Below are 21,589 nucleotides of genomic sequence, written 5' to 3'. Positions count from 1 at the left end.
TCAAAGAATTATCGAAAAGGGTTATCGAGTCTACCGGTGATCCTAGAGCGGGCAGTTACCTTGGCCAACGAATTAGTTTGGCCATCCAAAGGGGCAATGCTGCCAGCATCTTAGGAACTGTGCCTCGCTGCGGTGGTTTCGAGGACGTTTTAGATTTTATTTCGTTTTGAGAGAGTTTAGTTTTAAATTTTGTCTTTTTGTTTGATACCTATGTTTAACTACATCAAGATCGGTCAAACTGTTGAACCGATCGTAATGAAATTTGGCACACTTGCAGCTTACATGTGGTGATGGCGCATTGGGTACGAGCTCAACTTCTCTTTCGGGGGGTGAGTTCGAATCCCAGCACGCGCCTCACCAAGTTTTTTAAAGTTGTGTGCGTTTAAGTTATTAATATATCACTTGCTTCAACGGTGAAGGAAAACATCGTGAGGAAACCTGCATGCCTGAGAGTTCTACATAATTTTCTCAAAGGTGCGTTGAGTCTTCCAATCCACACTGGGCCGGCGTGGTGGACTACGGCCTTACTTCTTATCATTTTTGGAGGAGACCCGTGCTCTGTAGTGGGTCGGTAATGGCCTGATGAGATGATGATGGTGATGTAGCTTACATCCTAGAGATGCATAGTTTTGCAGGAAATTGCTTATAAAAGTTATCCGCGGTATTTAATAACAAACTTTTGCTATTTATACTCTCGACCGCTAAACTACAAATGGGGAAATTTTGTATAGAAATAGTTTGCATACTGGCGGCGGAGAATTCAAATCCCGAGAAAATATATGGTTCCTGAAAGAATATTAAATAAAATAATAAAGACGACAGTGATTAACTCTTACTCATACTTAAGTATGTTTTAGTATATATTATTTTTTATATTTATTATTATTAGTATTTTATGTGTGTAATCTTGATAAGTATTAGAGTGTAATTGTTCGTAAGTATGTATATAATAATAATAATAATACACCCCACCAATCGGTTTCCCTTGGTTTTCCTAATCCTAAGGTTGCCTGGAAGAGATCGCTACTAAGCGATAAGGCCGCACTTTGTATCCTACTTTTAAGTTTATTTTTGTTGTGTCCATTGCTATTTTTCCTATTTGTGGTGTACAAATAAAGTGTATAAATAAATAAATAAATAAATACCCAAAGTACACTCAGGTGTACAATAAATAGTATTGATTATTGATATTCCACTGAAAATTAAAATATTATCGCATCAGTTGTCACACAAGAATTTACTTAAGCATGTCTAAAGAATAAATTAAATGCACTCCAAACTAAACTAGGCCTTAACGCTAGCTATAAATAGAGACGAGATTTCCACGAATAAATTAAAATAAATTTACACCTCGGAATGGTGCCAACGACCCTTTATATAACCATAAGCCATACATAAGTCACATTAGTTCGTCCGTAGAATTCAGGCACATACCGGAATATATGGTAATATATCTGAGAAATGAGACGGTGATATTTCGAACGTTAGAATCAAAACGTACCTATAGTGCAATAAAACTAGGCTAAATAAAATTAATATGCATTGAAAGGTTATGTATTGTAAACTAATTTTAGTAGAAGAAGTGTTTTTTGTGACAGAGCACGTCCGCTATCCGACGGCTGACTGGCACAGTGGTCAGCGACCCTGCGTTCTGAGTCCTAGGTCGTGGGTTCGATTCCCACAACTGGAAAATGTTTGTGTGATGAACATGAATGTTGTTCAGTGTCAGTTTTTCTGTATATTATAAGTATTTATGTGTATTATATTCAGAAAAAATTTATTTATCAGCTATCTTAGTACCCATAACACAAGCTACGCTTACTTTGGGGTAGATGGCGATGTGTGTATTGTCATAGTATATTTATTCTATTTATTTATTATTATGTCCGTGTTATTTCCGGTATAATGCATGCAGAGCCCTGACACCTATATCTCAGGTTGTTGGACACTGGTGTTGCTTTGTAGGACGCAGTCTAAACAATAGCTTACAACAGTTCACTGATGAAAGACTTTTCCCAACGGGACGGTTTGCCGATATAATCACCACACTGGACAGTCCACTAATTCCTGTGTCCATCAACCTGAGACGTAGATGTAACACCTCACCTCAGGTTATATTGGAAAAGAGCAACTGCTGAGTTTCTTGCTGGCTTCTAGGTAGAATCTGCTTTCCGAACCAGTGGTAGAATCACTACATACAGCCAGACTTGACGTTTGAAAAGTGCTTATAATTATAATTATTGGCCTACTTGAAATAAATTAATTTTGAATTTTGGTTTATGAATACAAGACGGCACTTTGTAAGACGTGGTTCTTGCATGCCCTGCAAAGTGTTCTGTTTTCCGGCGTTTTACTCTAATCAAGTTGGGAATCTGCTAGTTCCCTCAATTATCTATTGAGTACGTATATAATAACGTTGTGCAATCCACACACTCAGAGCTATGGATTAACGCAAATAAGTGTAAACATACAAAGGAGGCCTTTCCAGACCTCAACACACTGACAACCAAACTACTAAATCTAAGTCGGATCAAACTAAGGACGGTAGTAAGCATGATAACAGGCCATTGCAAATTAAACAAACGCCTTTTTTTCACCTTTTCGTTTTAGGTATAAACGACAGTCCTCTGTGCAGAGCATGCCCATGCATGCTCTGCACAGAGGACTTTCGGCAGAGGAAACACCGACACACGTAATGCTCCGATGTAGGGAGAGCAACGTACAGCATAACTTGGCTTCCCAGCATCACTATCTGAAGCACTTTGCGACCTGGGCGGCCTGCTAAGCTTCTGGAGTGAGCTCGGATGGCTGGAGTGACCCAGCGGAGAGCCGGTACCCATGGCACTACGTACAACGGAAGGTTCCAGCCGACGAAGTTCGGAGACAAGCCCGGGGAAAGATGAAGAAGATCTTTTGGAAGATCTTTTGAAGATTTTTTAGACCAAAAAAGAAGATTTTATTAAAACTGATTTTGCTAAGATATAGCTTAAACCCTGATAAGGACTAAAAGCTTGAGAAAATAAGCGATTAACGCGATAACGTCGCGGCAAAAAAAACAGCAGATACACGAGAAAAACTTCAAAAAAAAAACTAGACGTTTTCATTTCGTCCAATCCTAACCGGTTGTTGCGAAACTAGTGTTAATATATTGGTCAATTTGATGGACGTAACGTTCTCGTTATTACACTTTAAGTCTCTAAAGGTATGCTTCAGCTTATCCGTCTTTCCCTTATATGGTTTTATATCCAAGTACTCGGTTACTTACTCAGAAATGTTTACTTCGCGAGTTTAGATTTTGCCTTAATTGTCCTTATTAAGGTAGGTATAAGAAATAACGAGTTTAGGAATTGAATATCGTGAACGGGCCATCATTTAGAGATTGACTATACTTAAAGGCTATAAAGGCTGTTAAGACTTTTCATGATTAATATAGTTTTATTGTTTATATTTATGTAAAAATGTATGTAGAGTGCAGAACTCTCTTCCTCCCGCGGCAGTACAGTCGATGCGAGACGATTATCTTTATCTTCTTTATCTTTCTATAGTACGAAACAAAGCAGTCTATTCTCCTCTTCTTTTTTTCCCTAATTCAAAGGATGCCTGGCAGAGATCGCTATTAAGCAATAAGGCCGCCTTTTGTATTCTACTTCTTTCTATATGTTTCTGTTTTTATTATATTTTGTATATGTTAATGTTGTGGTATACAAATAAAGAGTTTAATAAATAAACAAAATAAGTCTTGCTGTTTGAACGCTAGATCATTTGAACTTCTTTTAAAATTCAGCAATCGATAGAGTGATTGAGTAAATATGCGAATGATAGCCCAGTGAGTGGGAGATCGACTTTACTTTCGGGTTTCCGAGTTCAAATCCCAGCACGCACTTCTAACTTTTCTAAGTTTTATGCCTTTTAAGTACCTAATTAAAATATTACTTGTTTTAACGGTGAAGGAAAACATCGTGAGGAATCCTGTATGACTGAGAGTTCTACATTATGTTCTCAAAGGTGCGTGAAGTCCACCAATCCGCACTGGGCCAGCGTGGTGGGCTGCGGCATAAACCTTCTCATTCTGAGAGGAGACCTGTGTCGGTAATAGCTTGATAATGACGATGCCCTAAGAATACATTTCGATACAATTTCATCACATACGATCACCTTACAAAGAAATATGAATGAATGAATGAATGAATGAATGAATGAATACAGTTTTATTGTACACCAAAGAAAAATTAGTTACAGAGATATAAATACATTGCAAGAGAGTACAATTTGGTGGCCTTATCGCTACATAGCGATTTCTTCCAGTGCCAGTGTGAATATGCGTAGTATATTTGCTATTATTCCGAGCACACCTATGTTTTGTAACATAAAAGCTAACAGATGTATTTCCCAAGCGGTATACATTCTTAATAGGGCAATGATATGTTACAAAACTACAAAATTACGCCAACTGTTTATAGGGTTACCACATGAGATTTTAAGGACCTCCTCGGCGCAACGGTGAGTGCTGTGAATATAAGTAGGAGGTCCCGGGTTTGATTCCCGACAGGGGTAATTTGGGAATTTATATTTTCAGAATTTTCTCTAGTCTGGTCTGGGCTTTGGCCGTGGCTAGTTACCACCCTGCCGACAAAGACGTGCCGCTATTCGATTTAGTGTTCCGGTGCGATGTCGCGAGGAAACCGATAAGGGGTATGACTACCAGGTTAGACCGCTACCATCTTAGACTGCATCAGCACTTACCACCAGGTGAGATCGCAGTCAAGGATTAACTTGTAGAGGAATAAGAAAGAAAATATATCCTGTACGACACGGTGTGACTGTGATATCTATTGGATTCGTAAGTTAGCCCTAGACTGCTATCTCAACTGACGGTAAGCAAGTGGTAATGCATTCTAGGATGGTAGCGGACTAACCTGCTAAAATCGTATAAAAACTCTAAACCGCTTGACAGCACGTCTTTGGTAACTAGTCAAGGCCTACTTGTCTCCAACCAGACCAGGTCTAAAATTATTTAGAAATTACAAAATTACGAATAATAGTAATAATAGTAATTAAAATATCACTTGGTTTAACGGTGAAGGAGAATATCGTGAGGAAACCTGCATGCCTGAGACTTCTACATAATGTTCTCAAGGGTGTGTGAAGCCCACCGGTGGGCCAGCGTGGCGGACTACGGCCTTAACCCCTTCTCAATGTGGGAGGAGATCCATGACCTGTAGTGGGCCGGTATTGGATTGATATGTTGATGAAATGCCAAATGCGCAGTGTGGCGACGGCAGATCAGAATACGATGGTCACCACTACAATTAGGTAGATTACCAGGTAAATAAAAACTCCTATTCCCATAGGTGTCGTACGAAGCGACTAATGGAGCGTCCTTCAGTCGCTTCGTTACTGCAATCTACTGCGATTTTAAACCCGTGTTCCCAGCGTGGTGATTATACCCAAAACCTTCCATGGTTCTTTAGTCCTACACGGCTAGATATCATTGAGGCATTGGCAGACATTATATTCCCCGATTATATTAATAATTGAAAACAAAACAATATCTTTACAGAAAATGTGGAACGGACATAAATTAGTGATATCAGAATATCGTCTTAGAATAGTGCAGAAAGCCTATGCGGGGATGAGTATATGCTTTTATAACAGGATACCGAACTTCCGTAGGTAATAAAGGATTCACCTTTACATAAGTATAAAGATGTATTAAAAATACATTTATTACATCGAGGTTTCTATACTGTTCATGAATTTCTGAATGTTGTCATTCAAGCCTGGAAGCAAGCCGCTCCACTTTCATCTCACTCAAGGTATACAACTATTGTTAAATTGTAAAATGATGTTGGAAAAGAGCAACTGCTGAGTTTCCTGCCTTCTCGGTAGAATCTGCCATCCGAACCGGTGGTAGAGTCACTACATACAGACAAATTTGACGTTTCAAAAGTGATTTTTGAAATAAATGAATTACATATGTGCTTATTGAAATAAATGGCCTTCTTGAAATAAATGAATTTAAATTTGAATTTATATCCCGTGACAAGGGATAAAATGTATGTGTCCACCACTAAACCATCAAAACCACTCAACTTTAGTAGTGTTCACGAACAAAAGGTTACTTGATGCCATTTAGCAGTTAAAAGTAATTTTTTTACCTCTAATGTTCTAAACGTTTAACATAAAATGTTAAACGTTTAGAACATTATTGTTATGTTATATATTTTACTAGCGGACCCCAGCGCCATCTGGCGGGCTGATTTGTGAATCTAAACGATCCAGGGTGCCACCCAAACGCATACCGAAAAATTCATTGAAATCGGTCCCACCGTTTAGGAGGAGTTCAGTGACATACACACGCACAAAATAAATATATATATATAGGTAGGTAGGTGGTGCAATATATATATATATATATTATTTATATATTTGTATAATTTTAAATCTTATTTATTGCACCACCTACCTACCTCTTTTCTATTTTTTTTCCTTTTACGCCATTGGTTGCCTGGAAGAAATCGCTATGTAGCGATAAGGTCACCAAATTGTACTCTCTTTATATGTATTTATATCTTTGTAACTACTTTTTTTTCTTTGGTGTACAATAAAAGTTTATTCATTCATTCATAAAATGGGAAAATAAATAAAAAGTTTGTGAGCTGGCAACTGGCTGGTACTTCGTACAATAATGGCTGAATGAGGATTCTGCATCTTCTTAGTTCTGTGGTGTCCACCTGCCAAAGCACGGCAATAGGAAACGGAAGTAGTCTTACCCCAATTTGTTATTACACGTATATTATTTGAATATTAATTCCACTCGTGCGCCAATGCTTCGATAAAGCTGTGGTAGAAGATAATATTTTTACCCATACAAGCCGTGCTATGTCAACAAAATACGGCTTCGAAAATCTCACCGTAGAGCAACAGGTTTCATTATTCATAAACGTTATTATAAATTTTCTATTGGAATACTATTAGGTAAATCGATTGGTATAAATTCCCATTCATATTATAATAAGGTAGGTGCTTATACCTAAACCCATAGGTCATTACAGGTGAGGTCCACGGAGCTTTGGGTCACTGGGCTGTCGTATGGAATGCGGGCGCTTTTGCAACAAGTTCTTCTGTCCCTTTCACTCTCGCGATCATTTATTACCCTTCCCTTTTCCACAGTTGTCTCTTTCTCCTTTACACTACTTGGAAATGTATTGCTGTCCCGTTTTAGCACCGAACCGTTGCGGAGACTACCGATTATTTATTACTCTCGTAAAGGTGTGATTTTGCGCGTTTCTGATTTTTTTTTTAACATAAAAACTGTCTTTTTAGCACGAAATCCTTAGTGAGTTCTTATTATATACAAATATTCAAGAAATTGTAGTGGCTAAGAGTTTTAAAGGCTTCAAACGTACCTTAAGCTATCTGCTTCGGTAGTATTTTATAGGTTGGAGATTTGAGATGGAGAGGGAAATTATTTAAGAATTTATTATGTCTGCATTCCTTTATAATGCTTTATGCTGTATTGCATGACTAGAAGTCATAAAGCTTCCTTTAAATTGCCTTTCCAGATATGAATGGGAGAGCAAAGATTTATTTCAAAAGCTGTGCAGTTAACGAATGTTTTAGCGAGCAGAGTTAGTATCATATGGATTTATTTCCTACTAATGTGAGGATGATAGGTTAATAGATACTCCGTAAGCATGAATAAAAACATGCTGTTACAAGTCTTGAGAAGGTAAATTACCTAATTAATTAAAACTGAAAAAAGTTTTTTTTGATCACACAATACCTTTTACTACATTTGGTGAAATATGAAACAAAACGTGTTCGAGTCAAATCTCATCTAATCTTACGTTGGAGAGAGGGGGGGCAAGTATCACGTAATTTTTTTTCTGATTTAAACAAAAAAAAAATTATACTATTTTGGTCTCAGAATGAGATTGGGGGATGGGGAAGCGGGTTGAATAAAATCTTACGACATCTCATCAGGGGGGGAGGGATTCACAGAAAATTAAAAAAGAACACCTCCGATACCTACGTTTGCCAACTTAACCTAAAACTACGAGGGTTCCTAACGCGCCCTGGTCTAAGAGCCCATAGCGAACTTAACCGGGTAATTTGTTTGTTCCAACCATCTCACAGTCAATTAATATTTAGCTACGAAGTTAGAGCACCCAAGCTTATTAACGTTGTATTAATTTTAGACTGCTATCAGTAAAAACAAAAAAGTCTTAAAGAAATACCGTGCGCGTGTGCCGTGTGGTGCAGATCAGAATACTGTTGTCAACGCCCCTACATTTTCCGCGGGTGCCGAACGAAGTCGCGTGCAACAACCAGTATTTCCATAATTAAAGGACATCGAATGAAGCGGTGATTAATATTTAGCTACGAAGTTAGAGAAATTCACACCCGAGCTTTTTAATCGTTTAATTAATCCTTAGTATTAATATTAATTAATTAACCTCTTTAATAGCATTAAACGGTGATAGTGGGAAGGTGGGACTTCGACTTCACTTTCGGGGCCGAGTTCGAATCCTAGCACGCACCTCTAACTTTTCTTAGTTTTTCTTAAAACGTACATAGCGTATTAAGCAATTAAAATATCACTTGCTTTAACGGTGAAGGAAAACATCGCGAAGAAACCATACCTGAGAGTTCTCTATAACGTTCTGAAAGGTGTGTGAAGTCCACTAATCCGCACTGTGCCAGCGTGGTGGACTACGGTAGTCCACCACGCTGGCCCAGTGCGGTACATCTATAATACATCTCTAATAACTAGTTGATGTCGGCTTTGCGCATTATTACTAAATCATGAACATTATGCGATATCATCCCTACTAAATCCCTTATAAATGTGAATGTAAGTTTGTTTGTTACGCTTTCACGCAAAAACTACTTAACCGATCCTCATGAAACTTTGTACACATATTATTGGAAGTGTTAAAAGTAATATAGGATACTTTTTATCCCGACTTTAAGCTCGGTTGACGAGGGGATGAAAGTGTTTGACGATTTTACACCATAACTCCGACAAATAATAACCGATTGAAATAATTATTTTAGTACTATAGAGGTTATAATATGTGTTTAATTTTGCCCAAACTGTGGTTGGAGATAGAGGACAGAACTCCTCAGCGGACAGCAGCGAACCCCTCATTCAAGGCTTAGCGATACTGAATACTTTAAATTTTTGTAGAACTACAACTAAGTCCACATCAAAAAATAAAATCAAACGCAGACGAAGTCGCGGGCAACAGCTAGTATTATATAATAGGCCTACTGGTTAACGTTATCCGGTAGAACAATAAACATTTTCACCATCATCATTATATCTACCTGTTACCGGGCCCAGTACAGGGCATGGGTCTCCTCCCACGATGAGAACGGGTTAAGGCCGTAGCCCAGTAGTGGACTTCACACACCTCGAACGTTATGTAGATCTCACAGGCACACAGGTTTCCTCACGATGTTTTCCGTCAACGTTGAAGCAAGTGGTATTTTAATTACTTAAAAGGTACATAACTTAGAAAAGTTAGAGGCTGGGATTCGAATTCGGCCCCCGGAAAGTTAAGTCGAGCTCCAACCCAATGCGCTATCACCGCTTCATATCGATGTCCTTTAATTAGGGAAATGCTAGTTGTGCGCGACTTCGCTAGGCACCCGCGGGAAAGGAATGGGCAAGTGTATACTGATCTGCCGTCACCGCACGGCATACAAACGCGCACGGTAGTTCTTTAAGACTGTCCTTTTTTCACTGGTAGCTTACTATATTTGGGTAATCCAGGATTATAAAGAAGAATTTATACAACTTGTAAACGAATAACGAATTAATGTTAAATGATGCATAAGTATATTGAAAAATATTGAATCAAAAGCATAATTATTTATTAAAACATTCAACAAGACAACCCTATTGAAGATAAAATACCGACACGCGCATAGTATCTACGCTATGTGACGCGTACCTAATAAAATGACCGGAGACTCAGGTTTTAAATTTTTAGGGCTGTATCTAATTGATTTCAATAAAAATTATGGCAGGGGTTAACTCAAAAACAATTAGGTTTTCGGTTTCACAGATAAGTCTCAGAGACATAATTTTCCTCTAAAGCCTGTAAACTATTATTTCGGTTTTCATTTACACGTTGTATACAACGGGTCATCATAATAACCGAAGTTTTTTGAGTGAGTAAATAAATCAGATACAGCCGTGATATCACATGCAAAAGTTAAATCAAGTGACTCCTGTCACTTTATTAGAGACGCGTCGCTTAGCATAGATACTATGCACGCGTCGGTCTTTTATCTTCAATAGAGTTGTCATAAGTAAACAGTTAGTATGTTTTCGTTTGTATTGAAAAATAAATTTGCTTCTATCGATATAATTTTTTTTACTGAGTGATTCCTTATGAAATATAAGTATGCATCTTTCAATATTATTTCGTAATTCGGTTACAAGTTGTATACGTGCTTCATAGTAATCACTAGCCAACTAAGAAGCCTAAATACGGCGCTTACATTAAATCTCTTATCTGATTCACATTATAACAGCTCATATAAGTAGCTATGGTTGTAGCTGACTGAACAAGGTCACGGCTATTGTCGAAACGTCAGGACTAATCTGTGATATAAATGGAAACATAATATGCTGTGTTACAATAGAGGCTAATTTGACGCTTGGACGGAGGCTGGTCAAACACAAAAGCTAAATAAGGGGAGAACTGACGCTCCTTGGCCTCTTTGGAGCAGCGGTGTGCGCTGTGGTTTTAAGGTTCGAGGTCCCGGGATCCGATTCTCGGGAGATTTGGGATATTTTTTTTAGTTATTCCGATTATCCTCTGGTCTGGTTTGTTGGGTGGCTTTGGCACGGCTAGTTACCACCGTACTAATATAACTGCATAGCAATAGTATAAATATAACTGCATACTCCCTACAGGTTAGCCCGCTACCATCTTAGACGGCATCATCATTTACCACTAGGTGAGATTGCAGTCAAGGACTTGTAGTGTGGTAAAAAAAAGACGGGTAATGGCGCACACTGGGTGTTGTTCAGGTAAGGCAGGTCAGGTAAGGGTTATTATTATCTGGAAGAAATCTACTACAGTTGATCAAATGTACTTTTCGTCTATCTTCTCGAATTGTTTAAAGGCCATCCCTGCAACTTCCCGCTAATTCTATACTTATTTTGTTCTTCGAGCTCGAAAGTCTGATAGAAGTTTCATAAAACACTATTTTTTTAATTCTCATTCGACGCAGCTTATTGAGTCCCATGAAGAATTCTATATCAAAAATCATTCAGACGAAAATTTTCAAAATTATTCTAAAAAACCACTTTTTTTCGGAATTTTTCTTTTTCGATATTTCTCGAACGGATCAACCGAATATAACCGGACCGGCGGCGATCGACAGGGTTTATCAAGCTTAAGAGCTGATTAGTTTTTGGGATCGATCGGTAGAACCATTTAAAAGTTATTCTAAAAAAACAGTTATTCATAACTTTATTTTTGAGATTTCTCGGAATCTATTGGTCCGAATCGATCTCGAAATTGTAGGAAATCTAAGTTTAGTGAAGCCCTTTCGAATGCCGCCAATCGCGATCCAATCGATCAAGCCGTTCAAAAGTAATGAGAGGTTTACATACATACACACACACACACACATACATACATACAGACAAGATGACACCAACGCTGGAATAGTCAGTCTTTTAATTTTCTTAGCGGGAAGTTAAAAAACGTGTGTGTACTTATGTACACGCGTTAGAAGTTATACTTCTATGGCGTAACAAGATTATTTTATTTCCTAAAGTTCATCTTTTGCCAATTATATACACCATTTGTTTAATAGAAGATGTGCCTAACTTCAGATTTCTGTAATATTCCTACCAATAAAAGTAAATTTGAAAAATACTTACGCTCAGTCTCATAGCTGTTCCTGGCGTGTCCTCGAATCTGTTCGTTCACATAGTTGTTACTTTTGGGCACGTTTAGAGCGCTCCGGATGCCCACCGACGAGTTGTCCAAGTGCCCGGGCCCTATTTTGGGCACATGACTCGAGCAGTACACTTCTTTGTCCTCCGTCCAGTGCTGGTTATTGTAGTATGTCTGAAAAGAGTAACATTTAATTTGATTAGTTACTTTCAATTTTCTTTTCTATCCAGAACGCTTTACTGAATCGTGTAAAGCGGACAGCTATATAATATATATCAGAGAATAACATATCTCGTTTCGCTGTTAAGAATTTACGCAGATTATTATTAATTGTTTAAGTTCTTTCAACGGAAGCGGTGGTAGCTCAGTGGTAGCTCAGGTAGTTATTCTGAACTGCCGTCGCTACACGGTTAATTATGATAATAAATAAATAAATAGGTACGACCCGAGAGTACACACAGCGCCATCTAGCCCCAAAGTGTAGCTTGTGTTATGAGTACCAAGATGACTGATAAATGATTTTTATGAATAATATAAATGTATATTTAGACATATATAATATGTACATATAAACACCCAAGCACTGAAAAACATTCATGTTCATCACACAAATATTTTTAAGTTGTTGGAATCGAACCAACGGCCTTGGAAGAAAGCAGGGTCGCTGCCCACTGCATCAATCGGCCGTAATTATGATACTAGTATATAATTGATCGTTGTTACTCCCACAACAAAATCACCCTGTACCGCCTATCATCAGGCGAACCGTAAGCATAAACATCGTAAAGCGGCAAAGGTTACTAAAAGCCGGTGCGCTTGCCATTGTGTTCCAATGAATGAATCAACTTCGTAATGACATTTTGTAATAGGAACCGTTAGGTGCGACAGCGGAATGGCTTTTCAATATGAGGTGGCGCCAAAATATAACAATAGCTTGGCACCTACTAACTTTGTTGTGATCTTGTAGCTTGTGTTATGAGTACCAAGATGACTGATAAATGATTTTTATGAATAATATAAATGTATATTTAGACATATATAATATGTACATATAAACACCCAAGCACTGAAAAACATTCATGTTCATCACACAAATATTTTTAAGTTGTTGGAATCGAACCAACGGCCTTGGAAGAAAGCAGGGTCGCTGCCCACTGCATCAATCGGCCGTAATTATGATACTAGTATATAATTGATCGTTGTTACTCCCACAACAAAATCACCCTGTACCGCCTATCATCAGGCGAACCGTAAGCATAAACATCGTAAAGCGGCAAAGGTTACTAAAAGCCGGTGCGCTTGCCATTGTGTTCCAATGAATGAATCAACTTCGTAATGACATTTTGTAATAGGAACCGTTAGGTGCGACAGCGGAATGGCTTTTCAATATGAGGTGGCGCCAAAATATAACAATAGCTTGGCACCTACTAACTTTGTTGTGATCTGTGCCCCAATACTCGACGCGCGTCGATTGGTTGTCAAAAATTATGTACCTGCCTTTAATTAAAGGACTCGTCATCATCATCCTCATCATATAAAAGGCCAAATAGGCTTGGTTTGGTCACATTGCTCGACGCCTGCCCAGTAATATGGATAACTTAATACTTGAATGTAAGGTGGAGGGTAAAAGAGCACGTGGCCGATCACCTCGCGCTGGTCTGATCAGGTAAAGTCGCTCACAGGCCTCCCTATCAAAGAACCTATCAAAAAGGCAGAGGATAGAACAGGATGGAAGGCTGTAGTAAAAATCTTGAGAACTTGAATCCGGACACGATCTTCAGTAATGAAGTAAACGACGAAGAAGAAGGGTTGGTTTACCACCACCCTTTCCATGTGGATTGATTGACTTCACACGCCTTTGAGTATTTCATGGCGAACTCGCAGGCACGCATATTTCACAACGATGTTAACCTTTACCGTTAAAGCAAGTGATATCACTTGCTTTAACATCACTTCGAAAAGTAAGAGATCCGTGCCGAAGTTCAAACTGGAAACCCCCGCAGGTCTAGTCGAAGTCTTAACCACTAGGCTATGACACATTTTTTGGGCTATTTAGCGCAAAAGTAGTAGTAATATAAAGCTTTTCAGTTTTAGTAGAGTTTTTTGTGGCAGAGCTTGTCCAGAGAAGTACTATCGCACATGTTCAGCATCTATCGCAATTACAGGCATATGAGACTTAACTAAGCCTCAAATTGATGGAAAAAGAGCGAAATGTTGCAGGACGTGCTCCTTGCATGCCCTGTGACGTAATACTCTGATTATAGGCGAAGGTTTTTCGGTTCCTATCAGCTAGGCCATTTGCTTGGACCGTCGATTACTACGATTAAAAAAAAAGCAATTTATCGACTAGTATTTTCTGACCTTGGTACACAATATTTTTATTTATTTATACTCTTTATTTGTACACCACTCAAACAAAGAAACAAGACAAAAAAAGAACAAACACATGAAGAATGAAGCAGGATACAAAAGGCGGCCTTATCGCTAAGTAGCGATCTCTGCCAGGCAACCTCAGGATTAGGAAAACTAAAAAGAAAACAAATAGGTAGGGTACATTTAGTACATACATACAAATATCTACATACTAATACATAAACCAGACTACACAAATAAAAAAAAATAAAAAATACTATTGATAAATATAAAAAAATAAATATACTAATACATATCTTAATATACCATAAATACTTAAATATGAGTTTGAGTAGATAAATAAATAATAATAGTCGTCTTTACTGAGCGAGATAATGAGCCTTAACAGCATTTTTAAATATGCCCAATGACTTCGACTGTCTTATGATCAATGGGAGTGCATTCCACAATTCAGTAGCTTTGACAGTGAACGAATGCTTATAAAACTTCGTTTTGTGGAACGGCATGCTCAAAGTCAGCGCACGACTCGATCTAAGTTCAGAATGCACTCCAAGAAATTTAAACTTCTCCTTAAGATATATTGATAGCTTGCGTCCGCATAGTCGAGAATAGAGAGAAAAAGAGAATGTGCTAACATAACTTTAGTCGGGATTGGAAGAATGGATCGCAGACGGCACAATGACCTAAAAGTGCTAAAAGTCCTTCTACTCAAATCCCTGACTTGCACAGACCACGATAATTCTTTATCAAGATGCAAGCCAAGGTCCTTTACAGAGGCACAAAACGGAATTGTGACACCATTAAAATCAACACTAGGTAGATTTCCCCAATCAACCCTTGACCGCATACCAGAGCTTCCAATAATAATAGCCTGAGATTTAGCTGGATTAACCTTACCGTCCATACTGCCTGCTCCACTCAAAAATTTCATTAAGATCGGTGTTAATAGCAGCAACAGTAGAACCAAGGTTATCAAGGGTTGAATGGCGATAGATTTGGATATCATCTGCATACATGTGATAGAGAGAAGAGATACGTTTGGAAATTGAATTAATAAAAATAGCAAAGAGTAAGGGAGATAACACGCCGCCCTGAGGTACCCCGGCCGCAACATCACACCAGGATGAAGAGGTCTCCTCAATCCGAATGCGCTGCCGACGACCAAACAGGTAACTCCGAAACCAATCTATCACCGATGGAGATATGTTAATGGAGCCAGGATACTCAACAAGATATCATAATCAACTGAGTTAAAGGCATTACTGAAGTCTAGCAGTATCAGTACTGTGAGTTCCTTATTATCCATCGCCCACCGAATATCATCAGTTACTTTTACTAGCGCTGTAACTGTACTATGACCAGCACGAAAGCCGGATTGCAAGGGACTGAGAAGTAAGTTTTTATTAAGGAAAAGATTGAATTGTTCGTAAACTAGCTTCTCAAGAACTTTAGAAAGGAACGGTAAAATAGAAATGGCGTCAAATGTGACGTCAAAATAAACAATTCTTATACGAAATCTCCTCAGCCTGTCATAGGGATTCAGAACATAAACACTCCGAGGGCTATCCGAGGTATGGGAGTAGACAACGACGATTTCTTAACTTTGCACTGATACAAAAAAATCTTGACAACTAATAACATTTGATCATTTTCATCATCATCATATCAACCCATTACCGGCCCACTACAGGGCACGGGTCTCCTTCCACAATGAGAAGGGTTTAGGCCGTATTCCACCACGCTGGCCCATCGCGGATTGATGGATTTCTAATGCCTTCGAGAATATTATGGAGAACTATCAGGCATGCAAGTTTCCTCACGATGTTTTCCTTCACCGTTAAAGCACGTGATATTCTTATTACTTAAAACGTGCTGGGATTCGAAATCGGCCCTCCGAAAGTGAGTCGGAGTCCTAACTACTGGGCTATCACAGCTTAATCCCAATTACCAGCAACTTTTTAGTGCGACTCGGGAATCGAACGCAGGGCATCGTGATCCCTATTCGAACATACTTAGCAGTAGACCAACGAAGTCAACGAATTTTTCCATTCCATTCCATTGTCCCCTAATTTCCCAGATTGTTCGTAAATTTAACGAGCAGGCTACAATACAATGTTTAATTCAATTTCATTTGATGTGGGGAGAAAGGGGCTCATGTTACGCTGGTTAATTTAACTACAAAAGCGTAATGAAATGATGTTATGGTATTGACACGCTTTGTTATAACGGACAATTCAACATTGATATTCATTCAAAATTTTAAGTGCTGGTCATTCAACTTATTTATTTTTGGATGTAAAACACTCAATGCGGCGGGTCATACTAGCTGGTGGCGATGCACAGTGAGATAAAAATCGTGTTTCCACGGCATTACCGTTTGCCGTCACGAAAAATGGCATGACACTATGCCGTCACGCCATCCCTCTCGAATCCCTTGTGTACGCGTGTATACCACAGGATACTATATTTTTTGTAATCATAAAAAATATAATAATTTCTTTTGTAATAATTTTTTTCCTATTACAAAATAAATTGGTTAAGCAAGACAAACATTTTAAATGGGGCCTAAGTAATAAAATAAATATATTACAACAAGCTTCCGTTATAGGTAGGATAAATAATGAATATTTTTTATGAATATTATACATAAATATGAATACAATACAAAGATACATAAAAAATATATGCCAAACAAACTTGTATAATATTAACTTTAAACTAAATTGTGATAAGAAATAAATGGCTTTTATATTTATTTATTTTTATTGATATTTATGTATATAATAAAAAAAATTATAAAAATAAATAAATTTAGTATGGATATAAATAAAAATAAATATAAAAGCCATTTATAGCAATATAGTTTTAAGTTAACATTGTTGTTAACATTATATATACTCATAATAATCATATAATCTGTATTATGCCTCATTTAACTTTACGTCAGGTGAAATTGTGGTCAAAAACAAACGAAAACTATTCCGAGACCATAGTACTGACCACTAGGCTAATTGTATAAATAGCACAGAAAAATGTTCCTATAATATGTTCACGATCTCCTAAACAATATGTAACATATAACAGTAGCAATTATACAATGCAACGAGTATGGAAGGTTAATAACTCATGACTCACGTATTGGTACTATGAACATCTGATCTGTAACAATATCATTACTCATATTTATTGACCTTGGATTACTCATTCGGTGAAGGCTCGATTGATTTCGTTAAACGTTATTTCGGAAATGCTACCTTTTTAGAAATTCAGGGTTTTTTTTTTAGTCCAGTTTTGTCTACTGCAATCTTCATTATATCTCCTTGTAGCGGTCTCCACATTACATAACTAGATTGCGCTACAAAAATCCTGCATCGCGCTAGCGAAGTGTTCACTAAGAATACCTATATATACAACTTCCAAAAATGAATGTTCGGACCTCGGTCTCCGAGCACCCGTTCGGAGGAAGATCTTCCTATTGTTACGGTCGAGCGTATCACCATAGCTCCCGTACATCCTCATATCCCATTACCGGCCCATAACATGGGTGTCCTCGAACAATGAGGATCCTCAGTGCGGATTGGTGGACTCCCTCAAGACATTTTCTTTCACCGTTGAAGCAAGTGATATATTAATTGCCTTAAACGCACATAACTTTGAAATTTAGAGGTGCGTTCTGGGATTTGAACTCGGTCCGCCGAAAGTGAAGTCGAAGTCCTCACCACTGGGCTATATCACCTGGTGGTAACTGGTAAGTGATTTAGCAGTCTTATATGGTGTAGATGGATGGCAGGCTAACCTGTTAGGGATATGGCAATTATATTAAACCCTAATCGGGTTTTCCGCGGAGCTAAATCGCTTGGCGGGACGTCTTTGTCGGAAAGATACTTATTTATTTTTATTTAAACTCTTTATTTGTACACCACTACACAGTTAGGAAAATAAAGGACGAATGGACAGAAACACAAAAACTGGAGTAGAATACAAAAGGCGGCCTTATCGCTTAAAAGCGATCTCTGCCAGGCAACCTTAGGATTAGGAGACAACAAGAGCGAGAACAAATAGGTGGTGTAAAATTATTATAAACCTACATTCAAATAACTACATACGAATACATAAACAAAATATACACAAATAAAAACATGAAATAAAATATATATGAAAATAATACACTAATATATATTATGATAAGCTATATTAATGAATAGATGATATAAAAACAAAAACCAGTCGTCTTATTGCGCAAGATAAGGAGCTTTAACTGCATTTTTAAACATATCAATATACTAATACTTGCCACGTACGTAGCCTCCCACCAACAGACAGACAAAAATGTTTGTTAATAGTAGTCGCTTACTTAATTTTATACTAGCATTGTGACTTATATCATCAAGATAAGTGGGGTGGTCGCGTCGAACAAATAAACAAACAGACAGACTTTCGCGTCTATAAAATTGGTACGGATTGTGTTATAAACCTTGATAAAATACAAGCGACATTTCAAATGTTTGCTGACATTTTGACGACCTTGCGGCACCTACCTTATCTGCTGAACCTTTTTTTTTGTTTTAAACTATTGTATTTTTATTTTAACTCTTTTTGTTTTAAAATGGTATAATGTAGCATATCAGAATGTAATACGAAGTGTTCTGTTTATAGGCTTTGGATTTGCCACTTTTTGGTACGTCTTCCCAAATAAAAGATCTTCTAGACTGTTCTATTGAAGGATGCGATTAGGAAGTCTTAAAACAGAAGAACTCACCTTTAGAGTCAACTTGGTTCCGCACACAGCACACTTAAAGCATCCACTGTGGAAAAAAGTGAAGTCCTTGAGTGGACCGACCCGGTCCACTTGGTAAACAATCTCGTTGCACCTAAAGCACGTGCTCTCGTAGAAATTAGGCCGGTACATGGCTGTTACTGTTTGGTCACGTCATAATTAGAATACACTTCACTTTCACTTCACTTTGCTCACTTATCGGTCACTTGGTTACACTAGCACATTGTCTGATTGTTATCGATTCTGGAATTCGATGTTTTGGTTAATTATACAAGGTATAGACAAAATTTATTATGGTTACATAATAGGTAATGCTGTCTACAAAGACTATGATTATACAGTGTTAGGTAAGGTGGAGGATAAAATACCACTTGGCCAATCACCTTGTCGCTGGTCTGACCAGGTAAAGTCGGTCCCTAGGGAGGCCCTTATTACAGTAGCTATCAAAAAGACCGAGGGTAGAATAGGAAGGCTGTCAAAAACGACGTATCGAAAAAACGTGAACCCGGACACGACCTTCAGTAATGAAGAAAACGACGTAGAAGAAGAATTTAATTCCTACTAATATTATGAATCCGAAAGTGTTTGTGTTTTTCCTTATTTGGTAGCAACAGAACAATATACCTATATAAAAAAGAAACGAAATCAAAAACAAATTGGCAATTTTAAAATTAATTCTACTTAAGGTGGTAAAAATTAAGAAAAGGATGTTATGCTTTAAGCCTTGTGCTAGATTAAAAGTACGTTATGTAAATGTTTGCGGAAGAACAAACAGTAAAAAGAGGTTAAAATCTAAAGCTGTGTGCACATTTAACGTAGCTAATTCAAACCTAAGTTATTTCAAGTTTAGAATAGAATAGAATAGAATAGAAAAACTTTATTGCAACACAATAAAAAAAAGGAAAATACAAGGAAAACAGTAATAGTACTTAGTGCTAGGGTGCAAAGGCGGCCTTATCACTAAAAGTGGTCTTTTAAAGGCAACCTGAGCGTACGAAGCCGATATTAAATATAATATTGAATTCTTTTCATGGATATTATATAATATTGAATTCTTTTCATGGCCAAAATATCTCTAAAACTGATACTTCGAACCGCAACAAGGGAGATTAAAAATGATGTGCTATCCAACGATACATCACGTGACGCAAAACCGTGGGCAGATTTACGAACAATTTTGACCAAGCTCGATTTTACGCCCACCGTGCGACAGTTCCTCAACATTTAAGAAAAGGTTGGGTTACGTTATTGTAATATTTCAGGGTTTTTTTTAATTATACAGAAAATTCTAAATGAAATGCATTTCAAATTTTTAAAGAAGGTTGAAATGTTGTTTACCCATTCACTTGGTGAACGACCTGTAATTTGGTCCGCTGATAAATTGACCGTATTTTACCTATCTTACGTAAAAAGGGTAGCTCCTTTTCCAGAAGCAGGACAATTTTCGAACTCAGTTTTAGCGTAATGTCAAAAAGTAGCCTTTTTCAAAGTACTGCAAAATTGTTCTTCATTGAGATCATTCTGTTCCTAGAATGTATAATGCTTGCACGCAGCCTAAAGATGCTAAATTATACAAAATCTGTTACAAACTAGCCGCTAGTAGGAGGTTCATTTGCATTATACTTAAGTATATCCTTTATCCGTATGAGATAAAAAATTTAAATATTTTGCAACTTTTATTTTAACACACTTAACCGGATATGAGCTATCCATATATGCATGTTAGGAAACCGTACAATCAGTATCATAAGTAAGATTTTTTTCAAAAATGGCAGTACGAAAACTTGTTCATTACCCTTGTAAGTTATAACATTGGAACACATTCAAGAACCTGACAAGAAGAATACATACACACACAAAGATTAAGGTTACAAGACGTCACTGTTTGCGTTGGTGGTTATTAAAGTGATATCTACTCGTAATTTAACTGGATTTGGGTAATCATTGCTATATCAGAGTAATATAAAATAATCTTTGAAAAATCGGGAAAAAAAGTTCCTTCAATAAAAAAAGAAAATATATTCTCAGCTGAAACCCGCGCGAAGACGTAATAAAATGAAGTAGTAGTTTTACTCCTGTACTTTAGTTGGCGACTGTTCTAATTACCATGTTATGAATACCATACACAAATTTGAACAGCTTTTCAAACAGTGTATTCGTTTTCGTAACTTTTCTAATATAAAGATATAATTATTAAAAGTCATCGAATGGTTATAACTATTTTTTTATTATATAAATATTTAACAAAGCAACACTTCACAAGGTATGCAAGGAGCACGTCCTGCAACAAGCCGCTCAGTGTCCATCAATTTGAGGCATAGGTGTTAAGCCTCACGTGCCACACCAGCAAACACGCCCTTCAGACCGGAACACAGCATTGCGACAATGCTGCTTAGCGGCAGAAATAAGCATAGCGATAGTACCTCCCCGGACGAGCTCTGTTACAAAAAACTACCTGATGATAGGTATTATCTACGAGCTGTTTTAAGTCCGCATGGAACATTTGTTTTCC

At 37.5% G+C, this 21,589-nt stretch overlaps 1 protein-coding gene across 7 annotated transcripts in view; it reads right to left on the bottom strand.

Annotated features, from left to right (window-relative positions):
• Positions 1-21,589, bottom strand: part of LOC120632973 (hillarin) — an 86,254-nt gene that overhangs the window by 48,908 nt on the left and 15,757 nt on the right. For 6 of the 7 annotated variants that reach the window (XM_039902975.1, XM_039902974.1, XM_039902971.1 and 3 more), the window contains exons 2-3: positions 19,060-19,320; positions 11,912-12,101 (exon numbers count right to left, since the gene is read on the bottom strand). In XM_039902975.1, coding sequence (XP_039758909.1) covers positions 11,912-12,101; positions 19,060-19,209 — 340 coding nt within the window. In that variant the 5' untranslated portion in view covers positions 19,210-19,320. Of the gene's footprint in view, positions 1-11,911; positions 12,102-19,059; positions 19,321-19,460; positions 19,479-21,589 lie in introns of those variants that run through there. The other variant, XM_039902978.1, reaches the window with a different exon arrangement.

Source organism: Pararge aegeria, chromosome 21 (assembly GCF_905163445.1).
Source record: "Pararge aegeria chromosome 21, ilParAegt1.1, whole genome shotgun sequence".
NCBI lineage: Eukaryota > Metazoa > Arthropoda > Insecta > Lepidoptera > Nymphalidae > Pararge > Pararge aegeria.
This window is presented reverse-complemented; position numbering and strand designations above follow the sequence as displayed.